This window comes from Anopheles marshallii, chromosome 2 (assembly GCF_943734725.1).
Source record: "Anopheles marshallii chromosome 2, idAnoMarsDA_429_01, whole genome shotgun sequence".
Lineage (NCBI taxonomy): Eukaryota > Metazoa > Arthropoda > Insecta > Diptera > Culicidae > Anopheles > Anopheles marshallii.
Window position 1 is genome coordinate 5935281 of NC_071326.1, and position 22238 is coordinate 5957518.

General features: G+C 44.1%; 3 protein-coding genes across 3 annotated transcripts; 1 reads left to right on the top strand and 2 right to left on the bottom strand.

The window, feature by feature from the left end:
- The first annotated feature begins 3550 nt into the window (after positions 1–3550).
- LOC128708389 (uncharacterized) lies at positions 3551–3775 on the top strand. The gene has a single exon (XM_053803366.1). The coding sequence runs from the start codon at positions 3551–3553 to the stop codon at positions 3773–3775; it is 225 nt and encodes a 74-aa protein (XP_053659341.1).
- A 3030-nt stretch (positions 3776–6805) lies between these two features.
- LOC128708123 (cdc42 homolog) lies at positions 6806–7664 on the bottom strand. Its single transcript, XM_053803082.1, has 4 exons — positions 7479–7664; positions 7256–7365; positions 6990–7187; positions 6806–6895 (listed from the first exon to the last, which is right to left on the bottom strand). The coding sequence occupies exons 1-4, from the start codon at positions 7654–7656 to the stop codon at positions 6806–6808; spliced, it is 576 nt and encodes a 191-aa protein (XP_053659057.1). The 5' UTR covers positions 7657–7664.
- A 4674-nt stretch (positions 7665–12338) lies between these two features.
- On the bottom strand, positions 12339–18613 carry LOC128719545 (neprilysin-2). The gene is made up of 11 exons (XM_053813172.1): positions 18562–18613; positions 16080–16164; positions 15857–15951; positions 15206–15770; positions 14873–15134; positions 14126–14806; positions 13830–13989; positions 13522–13570; positions 12952–13019; positions 12754–12884; positions 12339–12680 (listed from the first exon to the last, which is right to left on the bottom strand). Exons 1-11 carry the CDS (start codon positions 18611–18613, stop codon positions 12339–12341), a joined length of 2490 nt encoding a protein of 829 aa, XP_053669147.1.
- Positions 18614–22238: the final 3625 nt, after the last annotated feature.

The window sequence follows — 22238 nt, forward strand, 5'->3', positions numbered from 1 at the left end:
CGTTAATATAAAAATAAAACTATTTACACTAATGCAATTAAGGCGGTATACCATCCCAATAGCCCTGCGGTTTAATTAACGTCCGCCGTTCAACTACATACCGCGGGGCCATGTGCTTTACCGTACAACAAAGCTTTAACCAACGAACCGAAGAAAAAATCTTCTCCTATTAAAAGATCACGCTATTTATGAGCATTACGCACATTAAGCGCGATTAAGTCATTAAATTTTATTCCACCCCATCCGACGGTGTGTCTCCCGGAAAGCTCGTGGCCGGGCAATAACCGTACAATGACAGCACACGGAACAGGCCCGGGGGGTTATGGAGTTTTCTTTTGCAGCTTCCGAACCTGCTGCCTGCTGTCTGGCCCGTGCGCTATGGCAACAATGTCACAGTAGGTTGAACCATTTAATTATTCATCTCGCTGCTGCTGCTCCGGCCATCCAAATATTCGCTTTTCGTATCATCACCACTACTATGTTGTATCCGTTGCTAGGTGGCCGTCGTCAACTCCGTTGAAGGGGAAAGATGGAATGTTTGGACTGGCCGGGTTCGCTCGCTGGGTTACTTTGATATCTTGTGACGAAGGTTCGCGTGGATCGGAAAACAATATATGGGAAAATTATACACATTACCATCATAAATTGTACCATTGTGTGAGAGAGCGTCTGCATACCACCACTGCACAACACTACAGCGGCCGGGGAAGCACGACATTTTCTCTCACGGGCGATGAGCTCAACGATGGCATTTAAAGGGGTCATTTTACAGGGGAATAAAGCGATTCCAGCGAGCATGGAATAAACCCATCGCGTAACACAACTATCCCCAAAAACGGAAATGCAACAATACAATAGTGTAATTATGTTGGTAAAGTTAACAGGGATTCTAAGCAAAGTTGATTTTTCAACAAAACAAAAATTAGAGGAAAAACTTTAATTCAACGCTCCGCTTTTGCGCAAATGTTCATTGCATCATTACAGCATGCAATATTGAAATCGAAAAAGTTACATATCCATGAAGTTCACGTTACATCACCGTTGATGGATCCATGCGCATTTGCGTGGTTTGCTCATCCAAGGGTTAAAACCATCCAAAAGCAGACGCACACCCACACATGCACAACGGAACCGTGGACAACAGGCGGTATTTGCCACACCCCCTTTCCCACCCCCTAGAGTGTTGTTGGCGCAGAGGAAGAGGGGGAAGGAGCTGGGAGGGGGGAAGCGTGAAGTGGTGAACTTGCCTGCTTTGGGACGCTAGAAACAGCTGGCTAGTAACGTGAAACTCACCATTTAATGCACTTTCTGACCCGTTTTCATTCAATTGACCCCTGTGAACAGTTATCCCACTGTCGCTCCCATCTAATTTTGCTAACCAATTTCCAACCCCTGGGGACAATGGGTTGTATGGTGGTGGGGAGGGGGGGTTTCGTTCTTTTAATGGAACCGTACACAAACAGCAAGTCAGTTACTTTGTAAGCAACAAGCGTGTGCAGCAGAGTTTGTGCCCACGGTGAGAAGCAATTGAGGATGTGCGTTAATTTCTTCCTCTCCTCCACCACATTCCTTGGTAGCATTAGGACCAAGCGCCCCCCCAAAAAAAAAAACAGCTTCGTAGTTCGGGTAGCTCAAGGACGAACTTTTCCTTTGTCCACAGCAACTTGCACTCGCGGATCCGAAATCACACCACACGGGTGTAGTGTTACACCCGCGAGTAGCAATTTGTGTAATATACGAAGAATTGTAAATGGAATATACGGAATTTCTGTTCCGTCCTGTGCAAGAATGGCATTTTCAAGCACAGAATTCGGACCATTACAACATTACAACATGAAACCGTTGTAAACATCCGAAGGGGATGGGGTGAATGGGGCTGAGGGGGGAAATCCCAACCCCAAAAACGCATACTCTAGTCAGGCTCACATACTTTCTCTTCCCTTCTGGGTTCATCCATATCTCGCTCCTGCTTTGCCCGTCACTGCCCGTCTCACTCTAACTCTCCCTTCTCAGCTGTTTATTTCTGGGTGTAGCAAGAACAATTCGTCCTTCCTCGGGCTGCTGCACCGGGGGTGGAAATAAAGTGGTGTGACAAGGTGTGAACAGAAGAGAAGAAAAAAAATGCACCAGGGCGCAACCAGGCGGCGAAGGTGAACGACATAGCGTAGTAGCACCATAGTAGCCTTTGCAAAACCGTTTTGCTACAGCAAATCTATCCGAAAGGAAAATGTTTCGCACAGCGAGATGCACACAAACACATGCGCGCATTTGCACCCACCCGAGGAGGGTTCGAGAGGGTTCACATTATCAAGAATACGCTCATTATGACCCGTCGAACTCAATGATAAGCAGCATAGCTTTTTTTTTTAAATCGCGTTTGTTGTTGTTGTTGGAGCTGCCATTTCGTCCACTCTTGCAATTGGATGCCACTGCAACAAAATCTCCATCACGGAGACAACCCCCTCCGGTGGGTCGGTTAGTACCTTAATGTATGATAAAAGCAGTGGGTCATACCTTCGCGAAGATAATGCCGCCATCGATGCTGGGTGGATGGAGATACACTTATTTACAACGCGGGTTTAGCGCAGAAAACTATGCAAAACCGACGATATCACGCACCAGCACATAGAACTTGCGATTACAACACCACCAAACCCCACAGAAACTATTGGCCACACACTGCACTCCGACCTTCCGCACTCCCTCGCACCCCACGCGAACCCCTTTCTTCACACCCCCGCCGCACACACACACACACACACACACACACACACACACACACACACGGGAGCCTGCTCACACACCACGCACGCACGCACACCTCACTACACTCGCAACCGCACGAGTCACACACTAGAAAGCGAACAATGAGCTCGACTATTTCGCGACACACTAACAACCGATTTCCAAACGCTCTTCCTTTGGCGGGGGCTGTGGAGATGGCCAGCCAGAATCCCGAAAACTTTTTCGGACGGACGGACGCACGCACGCACCCACACGGGAAAAAGGCTTGTTTCGCGATCTTTCTCACTATTTGATATTTTGTTGAGCAGCAGGTCTCGTAGCACGACACCGTTTTGACAGCTCGTGGAAACAATAGTGAACAATAAGGTTGGCAGTTGGCTGTCCGCTACGTTTACGGCTAACGTGTATAGAGTGAAGGTGTGTGGTACGTTTTTCGAACGCTTGCCCACTTTTGGTTTTCTGTTTGAGGACTTTTGAAATAACCAATTTGTGAAAAAAAATCCCAGCATTGTGGATCACACAGCATATCAAAGATTTGTAAGGAAATCACAGCCAAATAAGGGTTGATAGCCCCAACCTTCCCTTCATTTTCGTACCACTCTCGAGAAGACATCTTATTTGTGTACATCTTGATGCTAGTTCGAAAACAACATTCGACAATATGTCAATTTGCTTTTGTCACTGCAAAACAAACGCCTATCAAAACATAGGCATTTGCAGGTAAAATTTGGTGCAATTCTCCCAAAAACTTTCCGGCTAAACACAATTGAAACGTCCTTTATCGCTGTAGATTACTCTGGCCAACATGAAGCGACAGTCAAGGAATGTTCTGTTCGATCGTTTGCATCGCGGAGTGGTGTACACCTGTATGGGACTGACGTTGTACGGCACTTACATGCTCGGAGTACGTGTCTACCGGTATTTCACCGTTATAAAACCAGCACGGCAAGCGGAAGAGCTTAAAATGCTGGAAGCGGGAGCAGCAAAACAAGCGCCATCGTTGGACACAGCTCCCACCTTAACGTCGTAGTTCTATTGCCGTGCGGAAGAATAGCATCAAAGTCGCTTCACTATGTTTGATATATGTATAGACCCAGAGCATTTGTTTTCCATCAATAAATTATGTAATTGATCAACGCGGTGTATGATTTGTGAATTGTTTAAAATAAAGCGTAGAAAAGCTTCGCAATACTCCATCTTTCGGAAGCCCGGGAGTCTTGCACCGTACTACTCATTTTAGGACACAATACGGAATAAAATAACGCACAAACCAAACGTTGCTCTTAGCTGTATAAAAATGTGTTTTTTTGTTTTATTTTAATATTTATTTTCCGTTAAATATAATTATTCCTCCTTGCTCGAAACATGCTGTGTTATCAACATAAGTTTTTTTTTGTTTAAATAATAGAAAGAATTGGATAGAAAGGTAAGCCCTGATACAGTACCAGCAGCATGTGAATGGTAGACGCACGTGAAATCATGTTTGCAGTCAAATGGTATGTAATGCAACAGTTAATACCAAATACTACACTATAAAGGAACGAAAGTCGAAATTCCCTTTTGCTCAAGATATTCCACTCCGGCAGACACGCACAAAGCCATCGTGGAGAACACACCGAATCTGCCTAACATATCCTAACAGAGTCGTGATTGACTTTCGTACGACATTAACAAAGCAGCAGGTCAGCAGTTTGTTGTTAAATCTGGAATTGCAAAGACCGGCGATTGTGGTACAGTGCACAGACAAGAATATTCCGTTTACGCTAACGCTTGCCTCCTTATCGCGCATTTGTCTTGTGGGTTTGTGTACAATACAATATTTTATTACAATTTTATTTCCTCGGGATAATACAAACGTTCTATCCTAGAGACTGTTCGGTCCCATCGTAAAAAAGAAACGTGTTTCCTCTTCGAACAAAACTTTTGTCTCGTTCTTCAAGAGCAAAATAATAAATTTGTTATTTGTTTGCCTAAGTTGGGCAACTTTTTCATGAAATTCGCCTACCGTAAACGTTTTACTTTCTTTGCCTAAATTAACATTCATCCGACCCCCGACAAAATGAACATGCAACGAACAAAACTTTCATACAAATTGCCTCAGTACGAGCGACATTGGGGCAAAAGTGGCATAATGACTAAATGACCCAGAAAAGAAGATGGTGTATTCAAAATGTTAGCGAATAGTAATATCGGTACCGTAGTAGTATTGAATTTATCGTCTTTTAAGGCATTAAAATGTTGACACGACGTTAAAGTATAAACGGCAAAAAAACAAATCAATTGTTTTAGTTCAAAATCGTCTATCAATTCACAAAACTTCAATTAAAATCAATTACCATTTTCTTCTCGCACGATGATGCATCCAAAACTCCAAGCAAACGATCGCGCATCATTGGCGAAGCTGGATTCGTTCCTTTTAGTAGCTAGGATGCTGAATATCCTTAATACAAAACTGGGTTCTAGTGAAACAGACGAGGCAAAATACATCCTGAGGCGCATATATATGCGGTTACGCAGCAGTGCAACATCAAACCGGTTAAATATGGGGAGGGAAAAGGAGCTCTGTCTCTTGCTGGATTTTCCGCCACAATTAACACGCCTTCGTGTTGTTATCAACTCTCCCTTGTATGTACACAGCTAACGCTACAAAAGGACACCACCTGGCTGTGTGTGTCTCTCTCTCTCTAGCCTTTAGACTTGTCTCTTTAAATCAGTGCTGCCTCTTGTATACCAATAACTACCGTCACGATTCTGTAGTGTAAAAAAGCTGTATAAGGTTTAGGAAATCCGTTTTCATCCCCTTCTGCCCATGCTGTTTTATAGTAATATTGCGCACTCTCCTGGAGAATTTGCGCCCCTGTGCGATATACACGGTTGAAACTTCCCAGCCACAAAAAAAAACAAAACTTCAAGTGAGTGTACGGTCTAGTCCCAACAAAAATGACCGAAACACAACTACCCGTGCGCGGAACGGGTAGTATGGGAGGTGGTGGTTCTTCCTGATGCACTGACATTGTTGTTTGTTCTTGCTATTAAGAGCGGTTTGTTAGTTTTGACATGTTTCTTTGCACCGTCAGTATTTGTGTTCATGTATGTAACTTAATATTTATGCGCTTTATAATTCGCTTTCTTTATGTATATATATATTTGTTTTGCTGTCTCCTCTTTGTCTTTCCCTCCTCCTATCGTATAGGTAATATGTTGGCCTTTTTTATCAATCTCTCAAACTTAGGCTAAAGCTTGCCCGCGTGACACGTACCCACAGTAAACCCTCGTGTGCTTTAGTTTCGCGTTTTTGTTTGTCGGGTTGAACGGAAACGAAAGGAACCCAGCTCAATCATCGTGCCTAAGGATTTGCTCCTTAACGATTTTTTTTCTAACTTCTACATTCACTCACTTAATTAGCAAAATGTATTATTAGTTTGTTTACTAGCTGGAGTGCAAACCATGTAATTAGGGAGGATTTGCTGTTGCACTGCCATCTTAAAGGGCTACAAACAATATGCCTTTGTCTCTGTATCATCTTCTTCATATCTGCAATTTTGAGGTTGTATGTTCTTTATGTTGCACATATGTGTTTCGCGTACAAATGTTTGCTGTTCTACAATTAGGAGGCGCGCAAGTAACAACGCTGTTGTGGGATTTATCGGGAACTTTACCATCCTTAATGGTTCTCATCGACCCATTTATCATGCTCGTAACAAACAACCTTAGGTTTAATGCGGGAACGTGAAACAAAGAAAACCATTGCTACGGGTTAGCGCACTGCTTGTGGGTGCGCCTTCCCTGCCGTACTCTGGCCCCGTCTTCAAAACATCTCCTGACTGCAAACCTTACGAAAGGCAACGGGCTCAAGTGTGTGTAAAACCGAAGTGGTATGAAGAAGAACGAAAGTATACGTAGAAAATCTAATGATTTTGATCCTGATCTCATGGCGATCGATGCGGTTTGTGTCTGTGTGTGTGCGCGAACGACACAATCATCCGAAAATCCCGTCATGTGCTAAAGAATGTTTTCACGAAAACGGATAGTAGGTAGGGTGTTTGTATGGGTGTGATTTTTACAAAAATCGGCACTTCCTCTTTTTCGTTGGCTCTGGAGGTTCCAGCGCTGCGAGGATTGCCTCGTCGAAAACGTTCTTCAGCCCTCTCTGTGAACGAAATATTACGGGAAAAACAAAATGATTAGCACAATTTATTGCAAATACATCCTCGTGTACCGCAGAAGAAAAGGTACCAACATACCTGGGTCAACGCAGAACACTCGACATATTTCACCGCCTTCAGTTCCTTGGCCAGTTTCTCACCCTGCTCGAGGGTGATGGGTTTTTGTTTGTTTTTAGCCAATTTCTCCAGCGTACTGTTTTCGTCGCGCAAATCAATTTGCGTGCCCACCAACAGGAACGGCGTTTTCTGACAATGGTGCGTTATTTCGGGAACCCACTGTAAGACATTAATAACGAATCGAGTATTAATAGAGTGAAAATATAATTTAATGCCCATTAGCGTACCTTTTCTTTAACGTTCTCAAAAGAGCTGGGACTAACGACGGAGAAACACACTAAAAATACGTCTGTTTGAGGATACGACAATGGTCGTAGTCGATCGTAATCTTCCTGGCCTGTAAATATAGGGGAATGAAAGAAAAAAAAAACATCAGAGGTTGATCAGGTTTTGATGAACCACACATTTTTATCTGGACACTCAATCCACCAAGCAACTGGCATCACTTACCAGCTGTATCAAACAAACCGAGCGTGTAGGGTTCGCCACCGATCATGACCGTCACGGCGTAATTGTCAAACACCGTCGGTACGTACTCGGATGGAAATTTGTTGGTCGTGTAGGATATGAGCAGGCACGTCTTACCGACCGCACCGTCACCGACGACCACGCACTTTATTGTTTGCATTCTGCTGCTGTTTCAAATCTACCCGCCTTGATCACACTTGTACCTTCCTCTTCTGCCTTAGATCCTTTGTTATAAGCGATACGCTTCTGGGTCTGGCAGCTTCACGACGTGTTTCACGAGCGCTGTGGGCGAAAATATGCAAAATGGAGTTTAGATTTCGTGAGGTGATCGAAGACAGGCCTTGTTGGACATCAATCCCGGCATGGTGGATGCTCTTGTGATCAAGTGATGAATTGAAGTGCTGTTGTCGAAAATGTGATTGGGAAGAAAGGCAAACACGAAATATTTTTTTTAAATCGATTCGCTTTTCTTTATGGTAAAAAAGGCATGCTAATGACGCAACCCCAAATGTATTTGGCCCCCAAATGTGTGTATATGTAAGATTTCCTTACTGGGGTCTCCATATTATTTACAAAAAAATTAATTAATCCATGCCGTATCTGCTCATACTAAATGCATATTTTTATAAACCTAAACGAAGAACCTGAAAATATACTCTCTTGATTACTTGTCGATCGTTGTAAAGAAATTATTTTCGTAACGTTCAAATTATCTTGACCAAAGACGGGCAACAGCATTTGTCTCACACAAGTAATTAACTTGTTGAGCCGCTGAATCATCATGATAACATTTGATAACATATTAGAAAGCAGAATCTCATGCTATCGAGATCATTAGAATGGCTTCTGTGGATTCGGCAGAGCTTTTTCCTTCGCATCAGTAACTACAGAAGTGCTTCGGGGAATTGGTCTTTCATGTGCTCCATTAGAAACTCTTCAATGGTAATGTTTTGAATTCCCAATCGTCGAAGGTTTCCATACCAGGCGAAAGATTCTTCGATGGTTTTACTTCCACACAGAGCGACAAAAAGATATTTTTAATGTGCATTATGCGAAATTTCGCCCGTTGATTACATTAATATTTGTTCGTTATTGCCAATGGCTCGATAAGAGGGTGATGTTGATTGTATTTTGAAGCAGTGTTTGAAGTATTCGTTTGATGGACTTCCCAATGGGGATGATCCAAATATTGAAGTATGGTAGAATGTATACTTCCCATTTCAAGAGTCTTTCTAGATCTAATGTTAATTAATACACAAATGGTTTGATTACAGTAGCTATTCACAATGCGATACCAGCTTTGTCGTTTACAAACCGAATCGATCGGAAGTGTTAAACGATCGCCTGTTTGAGGTATCATTAGATCGATATGGCCCCATGGGAATATAGCTGCATGTTCTTTCTACAAATGTTTGATTCATTCTCACCAACGAACACTTCACACAATCACAAACAAACAAGTTGTGAATGTGACTCATACCCAAGTGGTAACGATAAAATTGTGCTTTATCTGTAGATTGGCAGTCATTATCAATGTTTATACAATTCGCTTCATTGACGCAGTCAAGTAGTCTCGCTATCGTTCATCGCTAAAAAAAGGGGGAAATGTAGAAATTTGCATGAAGTTCTCGCATTATGCACAGAACGCGTGTTCTGGAAGTTTTGCAGGCCCTCAACATACAGTACATAATCAACAGTGTTCAATCTTGTCTACAGTTTCGATGTATCGCACAAATTGAGGGCAATTTTTTGCGATGCGTGCACCAGTATTTGAGCAAAATGTTATCTCGCGATAGCGCACTGAATGAGAACGCACCCGGTTATCGGGTATGATAAGCGTACGCGATGCCCACGAAACCGTGAATGCGAAGGTGGTAAGCAAAATGAGGGTACATCATAACGGTGCACCGTGTTTGCTGGAGAGCGTAGCTCTGCACATTTGCCGTTTCGGAGGCATGACGGGAGGTTGAGGGAAGCTGATTCTGCATTGATTCCCTCTCCTCCTGCTTTCCAATCTGGCTATAGGTCGAAGATGTTGTTTTATAGATTTTGTTCTACTGCTGATGAAAGCATGCACCATTTATCGATCGTAACAAACTTCAAACCCCAAGTTGTTCTGCACATCTTAGCGTTTGTCTCCGCCGGGAGAGGAGGGTTTTCATTGGCGCCCCAGAACCTAGGCTAGAAATCCAGGTCGTTCTAGGTTGGCGACTACTAGTGAAGACAGACGATTTCTCTTCTAATGCTCTCCGGTCAAACGTGGTCAATTGATCATGCATCCTTGGCTGTGCAATCTTCGATCTCAATGGTTGTGCTAATAACAAGTACCGGCCTGCGTCCAATATTCGTTCAGAAGAAAACGACGGCGACATATCCTCCTTCCATCACGGGTGTTGTTTATCTCTGGTATTATCGCCGTGTTTGTCAGTTGAGTTGATAATAGGATTGATTTTTTTTGTTGTGTTATATAAGCAAACTTTATCAACAGCGGACCTACTGTAATAATGTAACTGCGAAAATTATTGAAACATGAAAACCATTCACAACTTATTGATCTTTGGCTTTGTCTACTCGGTACAAAGCACGATGAGTTGCTGTGATGCTTTCCTCTACCTTCGACGAAATAATTTCTATGCCAACCTGATGACAGATGGTACGCAGAGTCCAAGTTTGTTGCGCTTCATCGGGCAAAAGAAAGCATTCAATCTACGAACGTCTCTCTATGCACTTATCGATGCAAACGATACGGAAAGATGGCAACGCACAACCGAAAAAATCAACACAGAAATCCATCCCAACAACAGATCACCCTTACGACAGGCTGGCACTATTTCGATGGTTTTTTTTTTGAGAACAGTCCCATTAGCTTTCGCCCACGAAGCGTTAAGGGCACGGTACACGGAGGGTGACTGGGTACGGCTAGAGGGCGCGTGAGAACAACGGACAACGAATAATAAATTCATCACATTCCAGAAACGCCATTTTGACTCGCCCCATCTCGCTCGGGCATGTGGACTTGGTGCATAGCCATTTCCTTTTCTAGCAAACTGTTCACACTTTCCGATTTGTGTGCTTTCTCGCTCATGCACCCGCGCTTTCGATGAACGCACACACACGTACGCACATATGTACCCCGCAGCACAGTTATACGCACCAACACCACTGCCGGGCGGTCACGAACGAAAACGGGCACTCTCTTCGATGCGACGAAATTCTTCGTCGTCCCGACGGTTCGGACCTATGCCTGGCCACCTCGAGGAATATCCGCCCCGAGGGGCACAACACAATCATCCACCCCGGAACGGGAGATGAATATTTTTCACCTAATTAGCGTACCGATTGCGGTTTTTGAATAAACAGTTCCAGACACCCGAATCCATCCAGCACGCACACACACTCACGCACACAACACAGGCGCCCGCTTCAAGTCACGGGGAGTGAAGAGAAATGGTGCATTCGATTTATTTGACCGGAACTTGCTCGTTTACTGCTAAATTGCCAACACTAAATGTTCCGATTTTCTCAATAAGTCACCAATCGGTCGCCACATACTACGATAGGGGTACGCACTTACGGCCAATGTCGCTGGGCCCAGCCGCTTTTTCCACTACACCACGAAAGTTGCTGATGAGTCAATCGGCTGCGTTCCACTCTGGCCAAAGCAAACAGGCAAGATTTGCAAGTTCAAAGCCGTTTCCTGCCCAAAAACGATTGAAATCGCGTTGGGAATCGTTTGCCAATCACACGCTACACTTTGAATAGTCGATTTTGCACTAATTCCCGATCAATTTACCTTGTTCTTTGCTGCTGCTACTGCTTTTTGGACCCACCTCCCTGCAAACTCACTTTATGACAACGGCACAAATACGGCTGAATACGATGAGGTAGAGGAAGAAGCAAAGGAAAAAGAGGAAAGTTTTCTTCTCCGCTCGCACACGCAATCCGAGTAGGCAATTGCTGATTGGGGGGCGTTTTCTTGAACACGTGTTATCGTTCACTTATTGGGATTGGAATAGAATAACAACGATTATGATCTGTATATTCGCTAGATATTCATTACTAAATCATTTCATTTACCTGAAACGATTGTGGTGCACAAAAAATGTTTAGCGTGCGCTGTCAAACGTCGGTCAACTTCGGGAGGGAGAAACGTCAACGTCGAAACGTCACCCAGCTTCGTGCTGGTATAAAATCGGATCGACGAGTTTGAAATGGGAATAATAGCCGTTGTAAATTGAATTTCACAGACACAGTAATTGTATACTTCCCGATGGGATGGATGGTGTGGGATTGGACTTGAAATTGAGTGTTTGTCTATATAGTTCTAGTACTATCATACGCCTCTGAGACATACACTTTGTACAACATTTACGAAACCCTGTTGACCGTGTTCGATAGGAAGATTCTCAACAGAATTTGTGTGGAGTCTAATGGCTTGTTTAAAACTCATAAAACGTTTCAGCAAGAACAATACAGTTTCAAACACATTTCTAGTCATCAATTGCTGGTACTGTAAACCGTCCTCCATGTGGAGTTGCATTGCAGACATTTCAACACGTTTATTCAAACATTCAGAAAACGATTTCTTTAAAATATTGCTCTATAAGAATCACTTTCATCCCTCACGAGTTATGTTCCACACTAGCTAAATGCTCACATCATTTCTCTGTATCACTTTCACTGGGTACATTGTTGTGCAGTGTCACACATTACATCTGAGATTTTTTGTTGAATTAACTTAACGCTAGTGTCCTGTTGCTAAGCTTCCTTTCCCACGAACACTCGCTGAAACCTGGCACTCGTAATAGCGGCCACATGGTGCCACACGACACGCGTTTCCCGCTACCATATGCGGCATTTGTCCTTGCTTGGGTTCATCACAGTTCCCGGCTGGCAGCCAAACGTTTGACTAAACTCGGGCGAGTTGGTTAGCACACCCTTCAGCCGAAACTTTCCCGGACAGTGTGAATCGTCTAGATACGCTTTCGCAGCAGCTTGCGTGTTTGACTCGCACCATATATTGCCGTACGAGATGAAAAACAGCTGCTCGTGCGTGTAATTCTCGAAGCCGGGTAGCATCGGTTCCATGCCAGCATTCTTCATGTAAAGTTGATACGCCCGGAATGCCTCCCGGACACCGCCGTTATCGGCAATGTTTTCACCGAGCGTTAGCAAACCATCGATCTGCAAAACGATAGCAGTAATTACGATACGAAAGTTGACAAATCGCTTAATTAAAAAGGTAACGGCCCCGTACATAATCGTCCGCCTCCGGTATGTAGTACTGGCTGTACTGTTTCACAAAGCACATCGTACGGTTAACGTACTCCTGCACAGTTTTGTTCGTCCACCATTGCTTCAGATTGCCGTTCTTATCAAATTGACGTCCTGGAAATGAGGCAGAAAATGATGTAATGCGCCTGTACAGCGGTAAAAACACTCGTCGTACACTAACCACTATCATCGAACCCGTGTGTAAGCTCATGGCCAAGGATAGTGCCCAGTGCACCATAGTTTAGCGCCCTGCAAAAGGAAAGCGGGAAAACTTCATTAGCCTTACGACAGTTTCACTACCTATGGGGACAGTCGTTTACCGGGATCAAACAGATTCTGAACACAAACAGGCAGGATTAAAGCGTTTTTCCTACAACGAATTGCATACCTGCTGGCGTAATGTAAAAAAGTATGCAATCTGCATTGCAAAAACGCTTTAAGTTATGCACTCCGCTGTACAAAGAGTTTTTGCGGATCTTTTTCGTTTTTTTTTTATTAAAATGGCCTTTTTAATGTCCACAGCTTAATCTCACTAACCCTAGGAAAGCTTTACGTGCGACGAAAAGGATGTGCGTGCGCCGTGCGTTAATTGTTATTCCTTCAGCTTTTTTTGTGTGATGACAACCTCAGGCATTGCTCCTTTTGAAGCTGGTGTAAGCAAGGTCCTTTCCATTTTGTCTTAAACATAATTCTGTGCTGTTGTGTGTGTGTGTGTGCTCTGTGGATAGCATTATCGTGGAAGACTGCTTACTCCAGCCCTAGATGGTAGAACGGGTACTGCAGGATTGCGATCGGTATGGCTGGAAGCATCGTCGGACATGGTAAATTGTAGAAATTTAAAACAATGGAATCACAATCATACCGAGGGAAAAAAACGAAGAAAAAAAAACAAGGTTAACAACCTTCGCACCGACAAAACAAGTATACATGGGTGGCCCAAACCTGCGCCCTGGTGGCCCTCCCAGTGCGAAAAGGATGTACCAGGATGGTGCGCACTAGGGGACAGCGGAGGAACCTCGGGGAATGACCCACCGACAGCCGAATATTAAACGTACGTACTTATAGCATTTTCCTGGAATGTGTGAAACGCGTTCACGTTGGTGGGCAAAGTTTCCCAGCTGAGTTCATGTTTCTGTCGCCAGCGGCGCAGTTTGATGATGTTTTTACGCTGTATTTCCTCCATCATGTTTTCCAGGTGGGTGCTCTCGTTCACTTTCAGCTGATATTCACAGCCACAAAATAGGTTGCCAAACATGAAACAAACAGTGGACGAAAGAAACATTACGCGGTTATTTGTTGCGGTTGGTTAGGGTGGACGTGCACTGGCTAGCGCACGTAGCGTAGGCCGTGTGTACCCCACTGTAATGTTGCTCCAGCTCACGATGATCCAGAATCCACTCGGGGAAGCCAATCAGGCTTCGCATCGCCTCTGACTTTCGCAACGTCGACTGCTTGGTTGGCCAATCCATCCAGGTGGTGTCTCGTACGAGTCCTTCGAACGCGGTACGTATGTACCGGAGCATATCGTGCACCCGTGGTTTGGTGCGCTGGGTAAAGTTATCGCTGGAGATCGCGTAACTGACGGCCATCCCGAGCAGACGGTTTACGGTACCGGTGCAGTAGAGGGTCCGCGAGCTGAACCCATCCGTCGGGGTGATGGACTTGTAGTAATCGTAGTACAGTTTGCGTACCTCCATCGTGGTGTGGAGAATCAGTTCCTCCACCACCGTCCACCAGATGTACAGCTCGATGTGGGCAAGCGGTGTCACGGAAAGATACTCTGCAAGGAGCTTCAGGTAGAGTATGTCCGCATTGCTCGTGAGGATCATCTCGTCCTGCAGGTTGAGCTGCGCTTCCGGTATCCCTTCAAATACACTGGCCACCAGTTTTTCCCAGATTGGTAGTGGATCCTTCGGCGCCAGGTACGTGTCGGTGATGTTCTGCAAATCCGTTACCGTGTAGTACACAATATCCTGCAAGTTGAGGCGATCCTCCAAGTTTGTACTCTTGGAAGCGTTCTCGGCTTCTCGATTGAACTAGAAAGTAGTGATGAAATTGAAGACGTCAGTAAATCATCGTGGTGACTCCCGTGCAGCACCGACCTTAGTGATTGAATCCGAAAACTGGACCACGATCGTCGCAGCTTTCTCGAATTGCGCATTAAAGGATTGTAAGTTGATTGTCGGATCGGTATGGTTCACCATCAGTTTCATCACTCCGATCATAAACTTTTTGTACGCACTTACAGACGCCGAATCTTCTTCCGCGTCACTTTCCTCTACGTCATCCTCCTTGTCATCCGCACTGACCATAAGCTTCCGACGAGTTCTCCCATAGCGGATGTGCTTCAGGATATCGGTGTTGCTGTGAAGTTGTTCCTTGATTAAATGCTATGCCTCATCCGAAGATGACATCGCAAACGAAGCTGTACTTACAATGGCAAATCGGAGCCACTCTCCGGCGTTCCCAGCACTAACCGGTTGTAGTCTCGGTGGCGTGGATCCGGGTACACATCGAACCCAATGAAAATATCCATCCCAAGCAATTGCTTTATCTTGGCCAGCGATTGTACCCAGTCCAAGTCATATCCCTTGAAGACGGGTGACTCGGCCACATCCGTCACGTTCAGAATCGACGGGTACGGGGGCAAATTGAATTGCTTGAGGTACTTTAAAACCGGTTCATAGCCGAGCCGATCCATGGCAGTGAGGTTCATGCAGGCCGTGTACATGGCACGGGCCTGCACTACGGGTTTCGGATCAAACTCGCTATTGTTCGCCTGCAGGTAGTGTCGGATGTTGCGTAAAATCTTCGCCTGTCGCTCACTGAACCAATCGAAGCTGGCGTACGAGTCGGGCCGCGGATGCTCATCCTCCCAATTGCCGCAGGCATATTGGTAGAAATCTTCGCAAGGGTCCACCGTCAGATCCATGCTGTGCTTGAGGGCGGCCGCGGAACGGAGACAGTCCGCGGTGTGACAGATCTCGGGCGGGAAATGTACTGGAAGCGAGAAGGCGCATTAGTTTCGTGTCGCGTCAGGAGTCAGATCGGTGATAGTGCCGTAGCGCAAGGTTAAAGATACTCACGCAAACATGCTATTACTATGATAGCGATCGTCAGGATGAAGATTATCAGCAGCAGAAATAGCAGTATCGATTTGTGATAATATCGCCGCCGGAATCTGTACGAGGCCGTTCCAAACCGGGCAAGATGTTGGAACGGAAATGGTGGAGATAGGCGAGCACAACGAGCGTTAATGGTTATACAATGTTTGGAGCTAATCTGGGAACGAGGCGCTTCCTGCATTACCTTGATTGGATACCGATTAGGTAGGGATGTCCGGCGGGTGGCACGGTGTTGGGATGCGTGATGGAGCTCTTCTCCGAATCTTGGCCTTGGAATAGGTGTAGGAGGAAGACAAAAACGAAACCTTAAATTTTCAACTGCCAGGCAGTACGAGCTGACAGAGGACACAACTGACGAAGGTTTGGTAAACTTTTAATGTTAATTACTCGAGCAGTGCTTTAAACGTATAGCGATACCGTTTCCGGTTTTGGGGAAGAATTGTACCATTAAATGCCACCATGCCGGCGACTAACAACTTGTACTTGCAGTCCTTGCACGACTGTAGTGGGAGAATCAATTAATGGCAAGGGCATCGTAATCAAATCTAGTACTACCTCAGGTTGAACAAGTAACGAGCAGACGAAAACTAATTATGTGTAACTTTTGTGACGCTTATTGTCGATGTTCGGTGAAGTCAGCATAAATGCAAAACCCCCGCTGCGGCAATGGAGGTTCGGGTTTAATTAATGTGGTACAGCAGAAACTAGGGCATTCTTTTCTGGATAATGTTAAAGGAGATGTCGGTGCTTCCTGTTGTATGTCCTGCAGCTACTACTTGCTAATTATTACAATAGCAAAACCCTGTTCTTCGAAGTAATTTAAACGTTCTATGTTTATTCGTAGATACATAATTTCACCACCGTTACAGAATATTGTTTGTATGTCCAACTTTTTGTAAATAATTCATTATTTTATACTTTCAATAGAGCGTGTTACTGCTGCTAATATCGTATACTGAGATTCTACTGCAGAAGGTTTAATAGGTAACGTTGCCGGCTTTGAGCTTCCAACTTTCGCCACATGATATCTTCAATCAGGCCAGCCCGTTATTACAGCATGGACCCACTTCCCTTTGCTTCCCAAATGAGGTTTCCCTAAGCACAGCGTGATGATTGACCGGTGCACGTATGAGCGGTTGGTTGACAGATACAATTATGCTCGGCCATCCACCACCATTCAGAGCCACGGGTGTGCCGGGCATAAAAAAGGGGAATGACCCACTGACAATCGTATCCTGGCACTTTCATGTCCCGTTTATTGTACGTGCGGTGTGGTGCGGATAGTTGGTAGGTTTATTGACCCGGCCAGATGCATGCATAATTTGTACGTATGGTGCTATGCAGGTCATCAGGTGAACATGATTTTGCTATTGAAAACGCACCAAGTTATTAGATTCCCGGTGTACGGTTGGCACACTATGAAACATCTGTCTAATTTCCCACAGTATTGAACAGTTTTTCTGTGTCTCCACCAAAGTGGGTATAGTAAAAGAGTTCTGGTAGGTAAAAATGTCAATATTTGGATGAAACTTAAAGCTGCTCCAATTGTTTCTTACAAACCTTTTCCAAATTATACTATGTCATAAGCTGTTTACTTTATATAAGTTGTTAATAAAATCATATTTATATAACCTTTTTCAGGACGTATCTCATGAGACAAATTGCTCGAACTATACATCAAACATTTCGAATCCCAGTGTTTACAAGCTCACACGTGGCTCTCGATTTAAAATATTCCTTTTTTCTCATACATAATAAATTTGGCACAGCTACGCACTACACCTGTGACGCTTGGTTTTGCATTTAGTCCTTCAGTCCAAATCCAACCAATAGCATCTTTCTGCGGTCCATCACTTTGATTTATTGCGAATCCAACATTCAGCAACCATTTGATCTCGTTGCTCTGTTCATCTTTGATTACCCATCACGTGTCGTGCGTTCCTTGCTGAGTTGTAGACATGGGAAGCAGCAATACTCAACCATGTGTATAAACACCTCTTCTGTTTATTAGTTTTTCCCTTAAGCAAAAGACAAATACCGTCGAGGATATTATTTTGGGGAGCATTAGTTCTAAGAATTCGGTTATCGTATACGGCATTATGCCTTGGCCCAGTACCTTCGCGTTAGATCAATAGCAACAACAACAGGCCAGAGAAGAAGTAGCGTCAGCATCGAATGAAGTTTGTGCAAAAACATGTGTATTTTCCAAGGCAACCATAACACAAGAGATTAAAACCAGTGGAGGAAGTTCTAAGAAATTGTTAACTAATGAAATAACAAAATCTCTTTCACTCTCTATGATTAGCAACTTCGACCCACAAAACACCCCCTTATCAGTTGTTTAATTTACGCTTTAGGCACACTAAGCGAAGAAACCGTTCAACCCAACGCTGGACTGAGATTTGATACCCATACCGGGGGTGTCGCAGTTGTTTGCTTGCCAGCTAATACCATCGCCCTTACCGATTGCTCTTTTTAGACATTCACATCGAGTGCAACAAAAGAGCGACAAAATGAAAGCGCATAACGCTCGTGGTGCAGTGACTTGACAAACCGCCTGAAAAAAACTACCTAAAAATGTGATTGAAGCTATAGAAAGCATGAAACAAAAATATATATATATATATATATATATATATATATATATATATATATATAAAACGTACCATAATCTGGCCTGTGGTTATTATCAGTCGTCCAAATACGTTGCGTCGACATGGTTTAAGGCGAGGCGGGGTCCTTTTCTAAGGCACTCGGATGCTGCAAGGCGTTAATTTCCTGCCTTTTTATTGCTCGATTTTACTGCTGTTTCATGCTGGAAGGATTTACAAAAAGAAAACACAAAGGCGAATGGTGGGAGGACGTACAAAAAAAAAAGAAATCATAGAAAAATGCTTTCAGCTAGAAGTTAGTTTCACGGAAAAGCCACACGGCCGATTGGTTTCCATTCGAAATGTGGCAAACTGACGAAAACAAAAAACGGCTACGGCTCTATTCAATACACCCATACAGGCGGATGTGGTTTGGATCGATAGCCGTAGATAGATTGCATGATGATGATGATGGGAAGCGATGGATTCCGGCAAGTATTTGTGTGTTTTGATCACGTGAAGCATGCGACTACACCATTTGCCAGTAAAACCATCCAGTCCATATGGTGTGTCCGGTTTTCATATTTCATTGTTTATATGCTGCACACGGTGGAAAACCCATTTTCATCCACTCTTTCTCACTCTCATTCACTCTCTCTCTACAACACGTGAAGCACAATGCACGTGTCTGTTGACATAATGCATCAGCATGGATTAATGTTGTGTGATGCATTAATAAAAAAAAAAACAGACACAACAAAAAAGAAGAGACCCACGAAACCATTATTTTCCAGTCGTTAGATTTGTTTACCGTAGCTATTACCGTGCTGCTAGCAAGCTGATGGAATGCATGTGAAGCCTGCGAAAGGCCATAAACACACACAAACCGCACTAATGCGTCGCGTCCTGGCAAGGTTAGTGAATGTGAGTCTATAGAAAATGTACCACGGAAGACAATTATCGTACTGGCCGAGTCACCAAAAGACAACCAACAAAACAAGCATTTAATATTCTCTGGCCCGTCTAAAATGTTTGGACGAGCGTAGGATGGACGAGCGATGGAATACGGACGGCACCGGATACTTGTTTACTGCGAACCACCCCGACCATACCCTGAAGGACTTGAAGGCACGGATTTAGTCACTGGATAGCGATAGACAGTCCTCGCTCGCTTGTGCCATTCCTTTCTGCCTGTGCCTTTAAACGCTTTGTTTGCGAATCGCTAAATCACCAGATTGTTTGTATACTCGGTAATATTATCGGCATACAACATCTGCCCGGTTGGGTAGACCGCGTCGACAAACTTTCCGGTCGAAATTTTTAAGACGCTTAACGTTGCCACGATACACCCGTGCCTCGTGCCATGTTGCCGCAGGTTCGCGTATTGTGTCAAGGTCGCTATTAGTTGGTGAATATTATTACAGTCCCGAAAGCGGTTGGTTCGATTTTGCACCACTAATCTTTCACAGCATGTCAGCACCAGTTTGAGGAGGGATTTGTAGGGTGTTGTAGTTTGCGAGTATGATGTAAATTCAACACAATTCCATCCACTACCTATTGCTTCCTAAATAATAACACTTGGTTGAGCTACTGCAGCTAAGCACGGCCGTCTAGCTGTGCTAGGAAAGAACGCTTGGCCCGTCGTGTCTGTTGGTACGATGCACCGAGACTGCCCGGACGGTCGCTGGGCGAATGTGCACGATCCGCTAACGGCCGATGGTTTACGGTACGCTACATTATGCCATTGAATGACGATGACTGTCATAGACTATCCGAAGGACGAACAATACTGCGACCCGGGCTTAACATCCTTGCCCACCCCGGGTGCTTTACCCGCAACGGCACGAATCCTGACCACCAGTATCGAATGCCGCAGTATCCAATCCAATGCTGCTAGGTACATGCATTCTCACCACTGACTACTACCACAAAACACCGGAGTGTTCGTACACGATTGGGGAGGCATTTGGGCTTAGCACTATTATTAGCTCTATATCTGTTTGCTGTTTGGCATGGGCGTTCGGTGTAGCGTGACGACGACGCCACAACAACAACACCAACGCCATCCAACGGTTCCGGTTCGAACAGGGACGTTCCCGGGGATTGTAGACAATCATTGGATTTGGGCACGATTCGTAATTGTTGCTTCGCTCTCCTAGACAGGGTTGGCCAGGGCCAATTTCACCGACACGATGAATGCTCATTCATCGCACGGGAAACTTCACCAATTAATTGGTGTTGTTTTCCACTGTGCACGACACTGAGATCAATTTCATTATGCTGATATAGTACCTCAGTTTCAAGAGTTTTTTCCCTCTTTTTGAACTGTTTTTTTTTTGTTAAGTTGCACTTAAAAAGAAATGTTTTACTTGCTTTAAAATCATGCGATCGAATATTACATTTTTTTATGCGATGTGCTTTGGATAAAATATTATTTTTCAACGTCCCTCTGGAGTTGACAACTCGACGTGAAGTGTTTGAAAAATCGGTGTGAGCAGTATCGGTGTAACAAGAGTTTAATGAGTTCGCTTCAATTAACATCAGGCGTGCATTGTATTGATGCTGTCACTTTGCGCGCGCTATCAAAGGGAAGAAAGTTATGGAAAGGTAGTAAAAACCACTGCAAAAGTGCATATTATTTTGCAACAAAGTTTCATGTTTGAACAATGGAACAGCAAAGAAAAGATTCATAGCTTCCTTGCCATTGAAAAACATCTGTGTTAATATGTTTCATGTTGTTAATTAATATTGTTATATTATTAGTACATTAACTCGTTTGATCCCATGAACTGTCGTGCGCTGATGTGCCTGCATTGATGAAATTAATACAGCCCCATAGAAACTGCACGTCAGATTGAACTGCGGTGCGTTTGGTAAAGGGCCGCCATTATCTAACATTCAGCACCACGCTCCATCTAGAATGCCAGCCGCACACGCATTCGCTTCAAAGAGTTCGTCCACCCGGCGCTGCATTCATTACGGGTTGTAGGGGCTCATGCCATTGCCTACGACCGTGCGGGGATGTCCGGCGTACTGGTGATCGTTAATGGGCAACACTATTAGATTGATTGACTGTCGAATATTAGAGCAAACATGATTCATTCAACTGCACGCCCGCGTGCTCTGGCCGGTATGTGGACAAATGGATACCACTCTAGATGTCCCGGGTTGCAGGGGTAACGAAAGGTATGAACCGTAATGGTCGTAACATTCTCTGGTTAATTATGATACATTTATAAGGTAAATAATGTTAAATGTTCTGCATGGTAGGCTTAAACTTTTGCAAATTTCTACTAATAAAAAATATTGTTTTGCTGAATTTGTGATATTATTTATGTGCCAAAACGATAAAACGAAAACGTAGCCTAATTGGACAGAGATAAATTAATACCATTTACGTACTTTTTTGTCAGTCTCTTTGAAGCTTTTGCACTTTCAAACCAAATGAAACAACAACGCACAAACAAACGCTCAAAGCCATGAAACAAATATTGTTTTATTTAGTGTATTAAAGTAAACTTGAATAATCAATCTACAACTGTTCAATAAATCTAGAAATTCTACAAAATTGTATCCAGGGGAGTACTAAACCTTCCATTTATAACAATTCGTACACTTCGTAAATCTTCCAGGGAGCTTTACTAATGTTTTTCTTTTGTGGAAAGGAAGTGAATTTCCTAGTAAGTAACACATGGTTTCATCTATTTTCGTGTGGAAATCGCTTTCGGATCTTAACCTACATGAGACCATTC